We start from the raw sequence: 17,638 nt of genomic DNA on the forward strand, positions 1-17,638 counted from the left end.
CTCACTGGGATACAGTTCCACAGAAACTGACTCTCACTGGGGGACAGTTCCACAGACACTGACTCTCACTGGGATAGAGTTCCACAGACACTGACTCTCACTGGGATATAGTTCCACAGACACTGACTCTCACTGGGATACAGTTCCACAGACACTGACTCTCACTGGGATACAGTTCCACAGACACTGACTCTCACTGGGGTACAGTTACACAGACACTGACTCTCACTGGGGTACAGTTCCACAGACACTAACTCTCACTGGGGGACAGTTCCACAGGCACTGGCTCTCACTGGGGGACAGTCCTACAGACACTGACTCTCACTGGGGGACAGTTCCACAGACATTGACTCTCACTGGGGTACAGTTCCACAGACATTGACTCTCACTGGGGAATAGTTCCACAGACACTGACTCTCACTGGGGGACAGTCCAACAGACACTGACTCTCACTGGGGGACAGTTCCACAGACACTGACTCACAATGGGGTATAGTTCCACAGACACTGACTCTCACTGGGATATAGTTCCACAGACACTGACTCTCACTGGGGGACAGTTCCACAGACACTGACTCTCACTGGGATAGAGTTCCACAGACACTGACTCTCACTGGGGTATAGTTCCACAGACACTGACTCTCACTGAGGGACAGTTCCACAGACACTGACTCTCACTGGGATATAGTTCCACAGACACTGACTCTCTACTGGGGGACAGTTCCACAGGCACTGACTCTCACTGGGGTATAGTTCCACAGACACTGACTCTCACTGGGATACAGTTCCACAGACACTGACTCTCACTGGGGGACAGTGACACAGACACTGACTCTCACTGGCGTATAGTTCTACAGACACTGACTCTCACTGGGAAACAGTTCCACAGACACTGGCTCTCACTGGGGGACAGTTCCACAGGCACTGACTCTCACAGGGGGACAGTTCCACAGACACTGACTCTCACTGGGGTACAGTTCCACAGACACTGACTCTCACTGGGGGACAGTTCCACAGAAACTGACTCTCACTGGCTACAGTTCCACAGACACTGACTCTCACTGGGATACAGTTCCACAGACACTGACTCTCACTGGGATATAGTTCCACAGACACTGACTCTCACTGGGATACAGTTCCACAGACACTGACTCTCACTGGGATACAGTCCCACAGACACTGACTCTCACTGGGATACAGCTCCACAGACACTGACTCTCACTGGGCTATAGTTCCACAGACACTGTCTCTCACTGGGGTATAGTTCCACAGAAACTGACTCTCACTGAGGTATAGTTCCACAGACACTGACTCTTACTGGGGGACAGATCCACAGATACTGACTCTCACTGGGATACAGTTCCACAAACACTGACTCTCACTGGGGGACAGTTCCACAGACACTGACTCTCACTGGGGTATAGTTCCACAGACACTGACTCTCACTGGGATATAGTTCCACAGACACTGACTCTCACTGGGGTATAGTTCCACAGACACTGACTCTCACTGGGGTATAGTTCCACAGACACTGACTCTCACTGGGGTATAGTTCCACAGACACTGACTCTCACTGGGGTATAGTTCCACAGACACTGACTCTCACTGGGATATATTTCCACAGACACTGACTCTCACTGGGGTATAGTTCCACAGACACTTACTCTCACTGGGGTATAGTTCCAGAGACACTGACTCTCACTGGGGGACAGGTCCACAGACACTGACTCTCACTGGGATACAGTTCCACAGACACTGACTCTCACTGGGATATAGTTCCACAGACACTGACTCTCACTGGGATACAGTTCCACAGAAACTGACTCTCACTGGGATACAGTTCCACAGACACTGACTCTCACTGGGATAGAGTTCCACAGACACTGACTCTCACTGGGATATAGTTCCACAGACACTGACTCTCACTGGGATACAGTTCCACAGACACTGACTCTCACTGGGGTACAGTTACACAGACACTGACTCTCACTGGGGTACAGTTCCACAGACACTAACTCTCACTGGGGGACAGTTCCACAGGCACTGGCTCTCACTGGGGGACAGTCCCACAGACACTGGCTCTCACTGGGGGACAGTTCCACAGACATTGACTCTCACTGGGGTACAGTTCCACAGACACTGACTCTCACTGGGGTATAGTTCCACAGACACTGACTCTCACTGGGGGACAGTCCAACAGACACTGACTCTCACTGGGGGACAGTTCCACAGACACTGACTCTCACTGGGATATAGTTCCACAGACACTGACTCTCACTGGGGGACAGTTCCACAGACACTGACTCTCACTGGGGTAGAGTTCCACAGACACTGACTCTCACTGGGGTATAGTTCCACAGACACTGACTCTCACTGGGGGACAGTTCCACAGACACTGACTCTCACTGGGATATAGTTCCACAGACACTGACTCTCACTGGGGGACAGTTCCACAGGCACTGACTCTCACTGGGGTATAGTTCCACAGACACTGACTCTCACTGGGATACAGTTCCACAGACACTGACTCTCACTGGGGGACAGTGCCACAGACACTGACTCTCACTGGGGTATAGTTCCACAGACACTGACTCTCACTGGGGTATAGTTCCACAGACACTGACTCTCACTGGGGTATAGTTCCACAGACACTGACTCTCACTGGGGTATAGTTCCACAGACACTGACTCTCACTGGGGTATAGTTCCACAGACACTGACTCTCACTGGGATATAGTTCCACAGACACTGACTCTCACTGGGGTATAGTTCCACAGACACTGACTCTCACTGGGGTATAGTTCCACAGACACTGACTCTCACTGGGATACAGTTCCACAGACACTGACTCTCACTGGGATATAGTTCCACAGACACTGACTCTCACTGAGGTATAGTTCCACAGACACTGACTCTCACTGGGATATAGTTCCACAGACACTGACTCTCACTGGGATACAGTTCCACAGACACTGACTCTCACTGAGGTATAGTTCCACAGACACTGACTCTTACTGGGGGACAGGTCCACAGATACTGTCTCTCACTGGGATACAGTTCCACAAACACTGACTCTCACTGGGGGACAGTTCCACAGACACTGACTCTCACTGGGGTATAGTTCCACAGACACTGACTCTCACTGGGATATAGTTCCACAGACACTGACTCTCACTGGGGTATAGTTCCACAGACACTGACTCTCACTGGGGTATAGTTCCACAGACACTGACTCTCACTGGGGTATAGTTCCACAGACACTGACTCTCACTGGGGTATAGTTCCACAGACACTGACTCTCACTGGGATATATTTCCACAGACACTGACTCTCACTGGGGTATAGTTCCACAGACACTGACTCTCACTGGGGTATAGTTCCACAGACACTGACTCTCACTGGGGGACAGGTCCACAGACACTGACTCTCACTGGGATACAGTTCCACAGACACTGACTCTCACTGGGATATAGTTCCACAGACACTGACTCTCACTGGGATACAGTTCCACAGAAACTGACTCTCACTGGGGGACAGTTCCACAGACACTGACTCTCACTGGGATAGAGTTCCACAGACACTGACTCTCACTGGGATATAGTTCCACAGACACTGACTCTCACTGGGATACAGTTCCACAGACACTGACTCTCACTGGGATACAGTTCCACAGACACTGACTCTCACTGGGGTACAGTTACACAGACACTGACTCTCACTGGGGTACAGTTCCACAGACACTAACTCTCACTGGGGGACAGTTCCACAGGCACTGGCTCTCACTGGGGGACAGTCCTACAGACACTGACTCTCACTGGGGGACAGTTCCACAGACATTGACTCTCACTGGGGTACAGTTCCACAGACATTGACTCTCACTGGGGAATAGTTCCACAGACACTGACTCTCACTGGGGGACAGTCCAACAGACACTGACTCTCACTGGGGGACAGTTCCACAGACACTGACTCTCAATGGGGTATAGTTCCACAGACACTGACTCTCACTGGGATATAGTTCCACAGACACTAACTCTCACTGGGGGACAGTTCCACAGACACTGACTCTCACTGGGATAGAGTTCCACAGACACTGACTCTCACTGGGGTATAGTTCCACAGACACTGACTCTCACTGGGGGACAGTGCCACAGACACTGACTCTCACTGGCGTATAGTTCTACAGGCACTGACTCTCACTGGGAAACAGTTCCACAGACACTGGCTCTCACTGGGGGACAGTTCCACAGGCACTGACTCTCACAGGGGGACAGTTCCACAGACACTGACTCTCACTGGGGTACAGTTCCACAGACACTGACTCTCACTGGGGGACAGTTCCACAGAAACTGACTCTCACTGGCTACAGTTCCACAGACACTGACTCTCACTGGGATACAGTTCCACAGACACTGACTCTCACTGGGATATAGTTCCACAGACACTGACTCTCACTGGGATACAGTTCCACAGAACTGACTCTCACTGGGATACAGTCCCACAGACACTGACTCTCACTGGGATAGAGTTCCACAGACACTGACTCTCACTGGGGTATAGTTCCACAGACACTGACTCTCACTGGGGGACAGTGCCACAGACACTGACTCTCACTGGCGTATAGTTCTACAGACACTGACTCTCACTGGGAAACAGTTCCACAGACACTGGCTCTCACTGGGGGACAGTTCCACAGGCACTGACTCTCACAGGGGGACAGTTCCACAGACACTGACTCTCACTGGGGTACAGTTCCACAGACACTGACTCTCACTGGGGGACAGTTCCACAGAAACTGACTCTCACTGGCTACAGTTCCACAGACACTGACTCTCACTGGGATACAGTTCCACAGACACTGACTCTCACTGGGATATAGTTCCACAGACACTGACTCTCACTGGGATACAGTTCCACAGAACTGACTCTCACTGGGATACAGTCCCACAGACACTGACTCTCACTGGGATACAGCTCCACAGACACTGACTCTCACTGGGCTATAGTTCCACAGACACTGTCTCTCACTGGGGTATAGTTCCACAGACACTGACTCTCACTGAGGTATAGTTCCACAGACACTGACTCTTACTGGGGGACAGGTCCACAGATACTGACTCTCACTGGGATACAGTTCCACAAACACTGACTCTCACTGGGGGACAGTTCCACAGACACTGACTCTCACTGGGGTATAGTTCCACAGACACTGACTCTCACTGGGATATAGTTCCACAGACACTGACTCTCACTGGGGTATAGTTTCACAGACACTGACTCTCACTGGGGTATAGTTCCACAGACACTGACTCTCACTGGGGTATAGTTCCACAGACACTGACTCTCACTGGGGTATAGTTCCACAGACACTGACTCTCACTGGGATATATTTCCACAGACACTGACTCTCACTGGGGTATAGTTCCACAGACACTGACTCTCACTGGGGTATAGTTCCACAGACACTGACTCTCACTGGGGGACAGGTCCACAGACACTGACTCTCACTGGGATACAGTTCCACAGACACTGACTCTCACTGGGATATAGTTCCACAGACACTGACTCTCACTGGGATACAGTTCCACAGAAACTGACTCTCACTGGGGGACAGTTCCACAGACACTGACTCTCACTGGGATAGAGTTCCACAGACACTGACTCTCACTGGGATATAGTTCCACAGACACTGACTCTCACTGGGATACAGTTCCACAGACACTGACTCTCACTGGGGTACAATTACACAGACACTGACTCTCACTGGGGTACAGTTCCACAGACACTAACTCTCACTGGGGGACAGTTCCACAGGCACTGGCTCTCACTGGGGGACAGTCCCACAGACACTGACTCTCACTGGGGGACAGTTCCACAGACATTGACTCTCACTGGGGTACAGTTCCACAGACACTGACTCTCACTGGGGTATAGTTCCACAGACACTGACTCTCACTGGGGGACAGTCCAACAGACACTGACTCTCACTGGGGGACAGTTCCACAGACACTGACTCTCACTGGGGTATAGTTCCACAGACACTGACTCTCACTGGGATATAGTTCCACAGACACTGACTCTCACTGTGGGACAGTTCCACAGACACTGACTCTCACTGGGGTAGAGTTCCACAGACACTGACTCTCACTGGGGTATAGTTCCACAGACACTGACTCTCACTGGGGGACAGTTCCACAGACACTGACTCTCACTGGGATATAGTTCCACAGACACTGACTCTCACTGGGGGACAGTTCCACAGGCACTGACTCTCACTGGGGTATAGTTCCACAGACACTGACTCTCACTGGGATACAGTTCCACAGACACTGACTCTCACTGGGGGACAGTGCCACAGACACTGACTCTCACTGGGGTATAGTTCTACAGACACTGACTCTCACTGGGAAACAGTTCCACAGACACTGGCTCTCACTGGGGGACAGTTCCACAGGCACTGACTCTCACAGGGGGACAGTTCCACAGACACTGACTCTCACTGGGGTACAGTTCCACAGACACTGACTCTCACTGGGGGACAGTTCCACAGAAACTGACTCTCACTGGCTACAGTTCCACAGACACTGACTCTCACTGGGATACAGTTCCACAGACACTGACTCTCACTGGGATATAGTTCCACAGACACTGACTCTCACTGGGATACAGTTCCACAGACACTGACTCTCACTGGGATACAGTCCCACAGACACTGACTCTCACTGGGATACAGCTCCACAGACACTGACTCTCACTGGGCTATAGTTCCACAGACACTGTCTCTCACTGGGGTATAGTTCCACAGACACTGACTCTCACTGAGGTATAGTTCCACAGACACTGACTCTCACTGGGGGACAGGTCCACAGATACTGACTCTCACTGGGATACAGTTCCACAAACACTGACTCTCACTGGGGGACAGTTCCACAGACACTGACTCTCACTGGGGTATAGTTCCACAGACACTGACTCTCACTGGGATATAGTTCCACAGACACTGACTCTCACTGGGGTATAGTTCCACAGACACTGACTCTCACTGGGGTATAGTTCCACAGACACTGACTCTCACTGGGGTATAGTTCCACAGACACTGACTCTCACTGGGGTATAGTTCCACAGACACTGACTCTCACTGGGATATAGTTCCACAGACACTGACTCTCACTGGGGTATAGTTCCACAGACACTGACTCTCACTGGGGTATAGTTCCACAGACACTGACTCTCACTGGGGGACAGGTCCACAGACACTGACTCTCACTGGGGGACTGTTCCACAGACACTGACTCTCACTGGGGGACAGGTCCACAGACACTGACTCTCACTGGGATACAGTTCCACAGACACTGACTCTCACTGGGATATAGTTCCACAGACACTGACTCTCACTGGGATACAGTTCCACAGAAACTGACTCTCACTGGGGGACAGTTCCACAGACACTGACTCTCACTGGGATAGAGTTCCACAGACACTGACTCTCACTGGGATATAGTTCCACAGACACTGACTCTCACTGGGATACAGTTCCACAGACACTGACTCTCACTGGGATACAGTTCCACAGACACTGACTCTCACTGGGATACAGCTCCACAGACACTGACTCTCACTGGGATATAGTTCCACAGACACTGACTCTCACTGGGATATTGTTCCACAGACACTGACTCTCACTGGGGGACAGGTCCACAGACACTGACTCTCACTGGGATACAGTTCCACAGACACTGACTCTCACTGGGGGACAGTTCCACAGACACTGACTCTCACTGGGGTATAGTTTCACAGACACTGACTCTCACTGGGATATAGTTCCACAGACACTGACTCTCACTGGGGTATAGTTCCACAGACACTGACTCTCACTGGGGTATAATTCCACAGACACTGACTCTCACTGGGGGACAGGTCCACAGACACTGACTCTCACTGGGATACAGTTCCACAGACACTGATTCTCACTGGGGGACAGTTCCACAGACACTGACTCTCACTGGGGTATAGTTCCACAGACACTGACTCTCACTGGGATATAGTTCCACAGACACTGACTCTCACTGGGGTATAGTTCCACAGACACTGACTCTCGCTGGGGTATAGTTCCACAGACACTGACTCTCACTGGGGTATAGTTCCACAGACACTGACTCTCACTGGGGGACAGGTCCACAGACACTGACTCTCACTGGGATACAGTTCAACAGACACTGACTCTCACTGGGGGACAGTTCCACAGACACTGACTCTCACTGGGGTATAGTTCCACAGACACTGACTCTCACTGGGATATAGTTCCACAGACACTGACTCTCACTGGGGTATAGTTCCACAGACACTGACTCTCACTGGGGTATAGTTCCACAGACACTGACTCTCACTGGGGTATCGTTCCACAGACACTGACTCTCACTGGGATATAGTTCCACAGACACTGACTCGCACTGGGGCATAGTTCCACAGACACTGACTCTCACTGGGGTACAGTTCCACAGACACTGACTCTCACTGGGGTATAGTTCCACAGACACTGACTCTCACTGGGGGACAGTTCCACAGACACTGACTCTCACTGGGGTATTGTTTCACAGACACTGACTCTCACTGGGGGACAGTTCCACAGACACTGACTCTCACTGGGGTACAGTTCCTCAGACACTGACTCTCACTGGGGTACAGTTCCACAGACACTGACTCTCACTGAGGTATAGTTCCACAGACACTGACTCTCACTGGGGTACAGTTCCTCAGACACTGACTCTCACTGGCGTACAGTTCCACAAACACTGAGTCTCACTGGGGTACAGTTCCACAGACACTGACTCTCACTGGGGGACAGTGCCACAGGCACTGACTCTCACTGGGGGACAGTTCCACAGACACTGACTCTCATTGGGGTACAGTTCCACAGACACTGACTCTCACTGGGGTAATGTTCGACAGATACTGACTCTCACTGGGGTACAGTTCCACAGACACTGTCTGTCACTGGGGGACAGTTCCACAGACACTGACTCTCACTGGGGTACAGTTCCACAGACACTGACTCTCACTGGGGTACACTTCCACAGACACTGACTCTCACTGGGGGACAGTTCCACAGACACTGACTCTCACTGGGGTACAGTTCCACAGACACTGACTCTCACTGGGGTACAGTTCCACAGACACTAACTCTCACTGGGGTATAGTTCCACAGACACTTGTCATGTATTTCACCATCTTGCAATGACTATATGTATGTAAATGTAACTCATACACACTGTACCTGTACCCTTGTAATGCACACCTTGACCACAGGGAGTGACTCCTCGCCTGGGCTTCCAGGTATAAAAGGGGAGTTCCCACCCAGGATCAGCACTCTTTAGTCCTGGGAATAAAGTGAAGGTCACAGAGTGACCGTGTCTGATATATCCATGCCTCGTGTAACAAGGTGCGGAGACACAACATCTGCCGACGAGAAACGGGAATCACCGAACCACGAGGATGGCCACCGGTGGACCAGAGGAACACGACTGTGTGGGTGAGGACTGGACCGACTTTGTGGAAAAACACCAGCAGAGCTTTGTCACAAAGGACTGGCTGGAAGAGACAGCGGCTGACAAGCGGAGGGCGCATCTACTGACCAGCTGTGGTCCACAGACGTGTGCTCTAATGAAAGACCTGCTCGCACTCCAAAAGCCAGTGGACAAGTCCTTCGAAGAGCTCAGCCAGCTGATCAGTGAGCATCTCAAGCCGGCAAGTGGCGTACACATGGCCCGGCACCGGTTCTACTCTCACCGGCGTCGGGACGGTCAAAACGTCTCGGACTTCGTGGCAGAACTGCGGCGTTTGGCCAGTCTCTGTAAGTTCTCCGATGCCTGCAGGGGAGAGATGTTAAGGGACTTTTTCATCGAGGGCATTAATCATGCCGGCATTTTCAGGAAGCTCATAAAGACTAAGGATTTGACTTTAGAAGGGGCGGCGTTGATAGCTCAGACCTTTATGGAAGGGGAAGAGGAGACCAAGCTAATTTACGCATGCAGCCCTGGTTTTAAAGTTGTGTTGAACCAGGGAATCAATGTTAAAAAAATGACACAGAACCCCACAGGCAGGCAAGGGCAATTCGACACCGTCCAGGCAGGCAGGCAAGCGCAATTCGACACCACCCAGGTAGCAACAAGCTCCTGGCAACAGGGACAATGGAAAGGGGATCGGCAAGTCACGCCATCACGAGGAACAATACACCCTGTGATGGAACAATTAACATTCCCCATCAGAGTGCTTAGAAACAGCCAAAAGGGCCATCAGAGAGGAATGCCTGGGAATAGTCCTTTTGTTAACAGTAATCTCAGCTCATGTTGGAGATGTGGGAGCAGACACACCGCAAAAATCTGCAGGTTCCAACTTTACACCTGTAGGATTTGTAATGTCAAGGGACACCTGGCCAGGATGTGCAAAAAGGCAGTAGCGAGGCTAGTCTGCGAGACAGAGGAATCAGACGAGGGGTCTGAAATTCAGGATGAGGCCTGGGGAACAACCGTGGATGCTCAGAGAGTTCATGTGGCTGACGTCCACAGCTCATACACCAAAACGCCACCCATGATGATGAAAGTCTTACTGAATGGCATCCTGGTGCACATGGAGCTGGATACCGGAGCTAACCAGTCACTCATGAGCACCCAACAATTTGAGAGACTATGGCCACACAGAGCTAGCAGGCCCAAATTGGAATGCATTGAGACGCAGCGACGTACGTACACCAAAGAGATCATCCCAGTGCTGGGCAGTGCAAACTTGGTGGTAACGCATAATGGATCACAGAACCGGCTGCCACTCTGGATTGTTCCAGAAAATGGCCCCGCGCTCTTGGGGAGGAGTTGGCTAGCTGAGATGAATTGGAAATGGGGGGATGTGCATGCCATTTCATCCGTGGAGCAAAGTTCATGCTCGCAGGTATTGCAAAAATTCGAGTCACTCTTTCAACCCGGTGTCAGAACGTTCAAGGGCACCAAAGTAGTGATACACATCACTCCGGACGCCAGACCAGTGCACCACAAAGCCAGAGCGGTGCCGTACGTGATGTGTGAAAAAATTGAAAGTGAATTGGACAGGCTGCTCAGAGAGGGCATAATTTCGCCCGTTGAATTCAGCGACTGGGCAAGTCCCATTGTTCCCGTCCTCAAAGCAGATGGCTCGGTCAGGATTTGTGGCGACTACAAAGCCACCATTAACCGAGTGTCGCTGCAAGACCAATACCCGCTCCCGAGAGCGGAGGACCTTTTTGCCACGCTGGCAGGTGGCAAGCTGTTCACGAAGCTGGACCTCACTTCGGCCTACATGCCTCAGGGACTGCCTGAAGAATCCAAGTTTCTGACCACCATTACGACACACAAAGGATTATTTGTTTACAATAGGTGCCCGTTTGGCATTCGTTTGGCAGCGGCTATCTTTCAGCGAAACATGGAAAGCTTGCTCAAGTCCATCCCTGGAACGATTGTATTCCAAGACGACATCCTTATAACGGGTCGAGACACCGAGGATCACCTCTGCAACCTGGAGGAGGTGCCTCGCCGATTGGATCGGGTAGGCCTGTGGCTGAAAAAGGCCAAGTGCGTGTTTTTGGCCCCAGAGGTCGATTTCCTGGGCAGGAGGGTTGCCGCAGATGGGATCTGGCCCACTGAATCAAAAACTGAGGCACCCAGGCCCGGCAACACGTCGGAGTTGCGATCATCCCTGGGACTCTTGAACTATTTTGGGAACTTCCTGCCGAACTTAAGCACATTGTTGGAGCCATTACACATGCTCCTCCGTAAAGGTTGTGAATGGTCTTGGGGGGATTGTCAAGAACGGGCTTTCAATAAGGCTAGGAACCTGCTGTGTTCCAACAAACTGTTGACTTTGTATGACCCCTGTAAAAAACTGGTTTTAGCATGCGATGTGTCATCCTACGGGGTTGGGTGTGTTTTGCAGCAGGGTAACGACGACGGCCGACTCCAACCGGTGGCTTACGCCTCCAGGTCGCTCTCCCAGGCAGAGCGTGGATACAGCATGGTCGAGAAGGAGGCACTCGCGTGTGTGTACGGTGTGAAAAAGATGCACCAGTACCTTTTCGGTAGACGGTTCGAGCTAGAGACGGACCACAAGCCGTTAACATCCCTGTTGTCCGACAGCAAGGCTGTCAACGCTAATGCGTCAGCTCGCATACAGCGATGGGCCCTCATGCTGGCTGTGTATGACTACACCATACGGCACCGGCCAGGCAACGAAAATTGCGCTGACACACTCAGCAGGCTCCCACTGGCCACCACCGAGGGGGCGTCAGAGCAGAGTGCCGAGATGGTCATGGCCGTTGAGGCTTTTGACACTATGGGCTCCTCCATCACAGCCCGACAGATCAAACTCTGGACCAACAGGGACCCCCTCCTATCCATGATAAAGAAATGTATCCTGACTGGGGACTGGGCGCCCTCACACAGGGCGTGCCCCGAGGAAGTCAAGCCGTTTCAGAGACGGATGAATGAACTCTCCGTCCAAGCCGATTGCCTGTTATGGGGCAGCCGGGTAGTCATGCCCCAGAAAGGAAGGGAAGCGTTCATCAGGGAACTCCACAGCGAGCACCCTGGCATCGTGTTAATGAAGGCCATTGCCCAGTCACACGTATGGTGGCCGGGGATTGACTCAGACCTGAAACACTGGGTTCGCAGGTGCACGATGTGTGCCCAGCTGGGCAATGCCCCCAGGGAGGCCCCACTCAGCCCATGGCCCTGGCCCACCAGGCCATGGTCACGTATTCACATGGATTATGCGGGCCCGTTCATGGGAAAAATGTTCCTGATTGTTGTCGATGCATTCTCGAAGTGGATCGAGTGCATCATATTGAACTCGTGCATGACATCCATCACTGTGGAGAGTCTGAGTACGGTTTTCGCGACCCACGGCTTGCCGGACATCCTGGTCAGCGACAATGGCCTGTGTTTTACCAGCCATGAATTCCAGGAGTTTATGTCGGGCAATGGGATCAAGCACGTCCGGACAGCGCCGTTCAAGTGGCTTCCAATGGCCAGGCGGAACAGGCGGTCCAAGTCATGAAGCATGGCATGCTACGCATCCAAGGACCCTCCCTTCAGTACCGCCTATTGCGCCTCCTGCTGGCCTACATGTCCCGGCCGCACTCGCTCACGGGAGTCCCGCCAGCGGAACTCCTCATGAAACGCACGCTTAAAACGCGCCTGTCCCTCATTCACCCAGCTCTGGCAGACATTGTTGAGGGCAAGCGCCAGTCCCAAACAGAGTTCCGTGATCGAGGCTCAAGGGGGAGGTGTATAGAAATAGATGAACCGGTATTTGTTCTGAACCATGCTTTGGAACCCAATGGCTTGAGGGCACTGTAATTGGCAAAGAAGGAAACAGGGTCATGGTGGTCAGACTAAACAATGGCAGATATGCTGCAAACACTTGGACCAAGTAACGACAAGGTTCAGCATAGACACGGAGGAACCGGAAGAAGAGCATGATGAGATAGCACCCACACCACTGCCAGCGCACAAGCAACAAAGACAGCCCTCAGCATGCACAGTCCCGGCGGCCAGCCCAGACAGGCCAGAATCACCCCAAGTGACAGAGACGCGTGCTGAGGCTCAGCCACCAGAGCCACAACTGCGGCGCTCCACGAGAGAGTGCTGACCACCCGATAAACTTAACCTTTGAAACTAAAAGACCTAAGGGGAGAGGTGATGCCATGTATTTCACCATCTTGCAATGACTATAAGTATGTAACTGTAACTCATGCACACTGTACCTGTACCCTTGTAATGCACACCCTGACCACAGGGAGTGAGCTCCTCACCTGTGCTTCCAGGTATAAAAGGGGAGGTCCCACCCAGGATCTGCACTCTTTCGTCCTGGGAATAAAGTGACCGTGTCTGATATATCCATGCCTCGTGTGAGTTTGTAACAAGGTGCAGAGACACAACAACACTGACTCTCACTGGGGTACGGTTCCACAGACACTGACTCTCACTGGGGTACGGTTCCACAGACACTGACTCTCACTGGGGTACGGTTCCACAGACACTGACTCTCACTGGGGTACAGTTCCACAGACACTGACTCTCACTGGGGTACGGTTCCACAGACACTGACTCTCACTGGGGTACAGTTCCACAGACACTGACTCTCACTGGGGTACGGTTCCACAGACACTGACTCTCACTGGGGTACAATCCCACAAGCTGCCCCCATTGATCAGCCACACAGAGCAGGAAATGTCCAGGTTCCAACCCCGGCCTGTCCTGTGTCAGCTGGTCTCAGACAGGATGGCTTCTCGCTCCTTTACCCAGAGTTACTGAGAGCTGTGATCGAGTCCCAGGACTGCCCCCATCTCAGCTGAATTAAATCAGCAAAGGCTGGAGATTGAATCCGGGTCCTTCCTATGTGGCTCAGTTCCCATTGAGTCATCCAATAGAAGCTATAAGGGAGCTCCATACACCTTCCAATCAAACTCGCGCCATCCCATAATCACATCTCCCCTTACTCCCGATGCTGCAGTTGTTGTGGGAAGTACAGATGTTGGATGGTCGGAGCAGGGGTCGACTATCGCTGCTGGACTCTGTGAATCTGCTCCGTGACTTGACTGAGAATCGTATCTCCATGGAAACATGTCACTTCCTGTCACAGCAAATGACCCATAACCTCAATGGACCGTGGAAGGAAAGAAAAGTGAGTTAATTCCAGAAGAGTAAGTATAGGGAGCTTTACTCTGTATTGGGCCTGTGCTGTAAATGCCCTGGGAGTGTTTGGTGGGTCAGCGTGGAGGGAGCTTTACTCTGTATTTAACCTGTGCAGTCAATAAAGAAGAAAATCACGTTGAGTATAAAACCGACGACCGCTTAGTTAAGGCCCAATGCTAAATTCTACGCCAATGGGTGTTAGTTGGAAGAGTTATGTAGGGGTGGGTGGGGTGCAGATTGAGGTCCCCAGCGCTCAGCGTGGGGACCATTGCTGTTTCAAGTTTACATCAATGACTTGAAATCCGAAACTCTATGCAAAGTGGTCACATAGCAGCCAAGCCAGGGGAGGCAGCTGAGAGGTTGCAGAATGTGTTGGACTAGATTTGTAAGTGGGGAGAACAGGAGTTGGAGATCGGAGTAAGATGCAGTACATAGGAAGGATAAAAAGGCAACGCATGCTCTCCGTGAATGAGCTGAAACAGAACAGGGTGCAACTGGAGCTGGGAATCCTAGACTCAATGCTGAACATGTCCTAAACTTCAGATCAGCAATCAAGCAATAAATAACACCCCATAGACTAAAACAGGAGAGTACAAGTCAAAGGTCATCACCAAACCTTCGAGTGCTCTACTCACACCGCACTCAAACAGTGTGTTAGTGATGGAGGTTCTGATGTTTCTACAGGACGATGAGGATTATGACGGGCAGGGTTTGAAGACGAGGTTCGTGTATCTCAGGGAGATGGAACAGGAGAGACATCGGGTCAGCACCAGGTGAGCACCAACATTATAAGGAACTCAGAATATGTCAAATCAGCCCCATTACCGAGCAGTCCAGAAGCCAAACAGACCGGGAGTACTGAGCCACTGAGTCACACACACCGGGAGTACACTGGGTGTGGTACTGAGTCACACACACCGGGAGTACACTTGGTGTGGTACTGAGTCACACATACTGGGAGTACACTGGGTGTGGTACTGAGGCACACACACCAGGAGTACACTGGGTGTGGTACTGAGTCACACACACTGGGAGTACACTGGGTGTGGTACTGAGGCACACACACTGGGAGTATACTGGGTGTGATACTGAGGCACACACACCGGGAGTACACTGGGTGTGGTACTGAGTCACACACACCGGGAGTACACTGGGTGTGGTACTGAGGCACACACACTGGGAGTATACTGGGTGTGATACTGAGGCACACACACCGGGTGTACACTGGGTGTGGTACTGAGTCTCACACACCGGGAGTACACTGGGTGTGGTACTGAGGCACACAGACTGGAAGTACACTGGGTGTGGTACTGAGGCACACACACTGGGAGTACACTGGAGGCTAGACTTTCCTATGAGTCCCTCAACGCCCGATTGCCCACTGAGAAAAAACGCTAACGTTTGGTGAGTAACGCTGGCGAGAATTTCCATTTTTATGTTTAAAGTATTAAAACTAATCACCCGGCGAGAAAATGGGCGTTGCACCTTCATTGTCGGCGGTTTTCTCGGTGGTTAAGTTGAAACTTAGTAACATGGACAGTGGTTACCGGAATGGACTGTAAGTATTTAAAATTTAGTCCGAGGCTGCGGTTGGGCCTAGGGAGGGGGGAAAACTTTAAAAAAAAATGTCAAGAAAAAGAAAAAGAAAAACGTACAAAGCATTCCCAAGATATTTTTATACCTAATCGCTATTTTAAAATTAAAAACAAATAAAGAACCTTTAACTTATCTTTCTTTGCAGACTACTCATCTACCGCCCTGTTTAAGCAGCTTTTACAGGGCGGTTCTCTCAGAGATCTGGACGCTGGCGGTTGAGGCCAAACTTACGCCCTGACGTTTTTCTCGGCATTGCACATAAACGGTTTGGTCCCGGCGGGCGTGTTCAGATGTGGGCGATATCATCAAAAAACTTAGGGGAAACTTTCGCTGGGCGGAAAAACAGCTGTACCGCTGAGAAAATCGCAGAGAAATGATAAGAAAATCTAGCCCCGGGTGTGGTACTGAGTCACATACACCGGGCGTACACTGGGTGTGGTACTGAGTCACACAGACTGGGAGTACACTGGGTGTGATACTGAGTCACATACACCGGGCGTACACTGGGTGTGGTACTGAGTCACACAGACTGGGAGTACACTGGGTGTGATACTGAGTCACATACACCGGGCGTACACTGGGTGTGGGACTGAGTCACACAGACTGGGAATACACTGGGTGTGGTACTGAGTCACACTGAGTTTAGGCTTGTGTGTGAGGTACTGCGGTTCAATGATCCTGTGAACGTGGGACAGTCGGTCGGGGTGGATTCAGCACAGTTTATATTCCTGCTCCCACCCACTGTTGAAGAGTTGTGGTGATAACTATGACATCACAAACTACGACATCACAAACACACAGACTACAAGACAGCTCTACAGGAACTTGTCATCATGTGACTTGTGGCATGACCCTTTAATTGTATATACATCAGCAGTTGCATTACCACAGTAGTCCACTAGATGAAATAGTAATCCACTAGGTGGAGCTATATTACACTTCTCCCTCCTTACTGAAGAAGTAATCATAACAAATAATCATTATACATAACTTGCATGGTTATACATAACAAAAGATATGGACTTATTTTGCCATATTAGCAAATCAAACTTAACCATTTGTTTTCTGTTTCGAAGAGGATACCTTCACTCTTGAACAGAACTTCCCAAACTTGGTGTTGAACTTAGACTCATTCTAGGCTGAGCCTTAAGAGAGTTTTTCTCCAAGGGCAACCCTTGATCTACATTTTGACTCTCTACAACTTCACACTGTTTGCCTGCCTGACTCCGGTCAGACTTAAATTCTGGATTTCTCTTGGACTTGTTTCTAGTACATTTGATGTAGGATTTGCTACTGGTACTCTACTTGTAACAAGACTATCTGATGAG

General features: G+C 51.1%; 1 protein-coding gene across 1 annotated transcript in view; it reads right to left on the reverse strand.

Annotated features, from left to right (window-relative positions):
* Positions 1-16,563, reverse strand: part of drd4-rs (dopamine receptor D4 related sequence) — a 118,748-nt gene extending 102,185 nt beyond the window's left edge. Inside the window, exon 1 of the mRNA XM_070896733.1 lies at positions 16,542-16,563. Coding sequence (XP_070752834.1) covers positions 16,542-16,563 — 22 coding nt within the window. The remainder of the gene's footprint in view (positions 1-16,541) is intronic.
* Positions 16,564-17,638: the final 1,075 nt, after the last annotated feature.

The sequence above is a fragment of the Pristiophorus japonicus genome, chromosome 13 (genome assembly GCF_044704955.1).
Source record: "Pristiophorus japonicus isolate sPriJap1 chromosome 13, sPriJap1.hap1, whole genome shotgun sequence".
In the NCBI taxonomy this organism is placed as follows: domain Eukaryota; kingdom Metazoa; phylum Chordata; class Chondrichthyes; family Pristiophoridae; genus Pristiophorus; species Pristiophorus japonicus.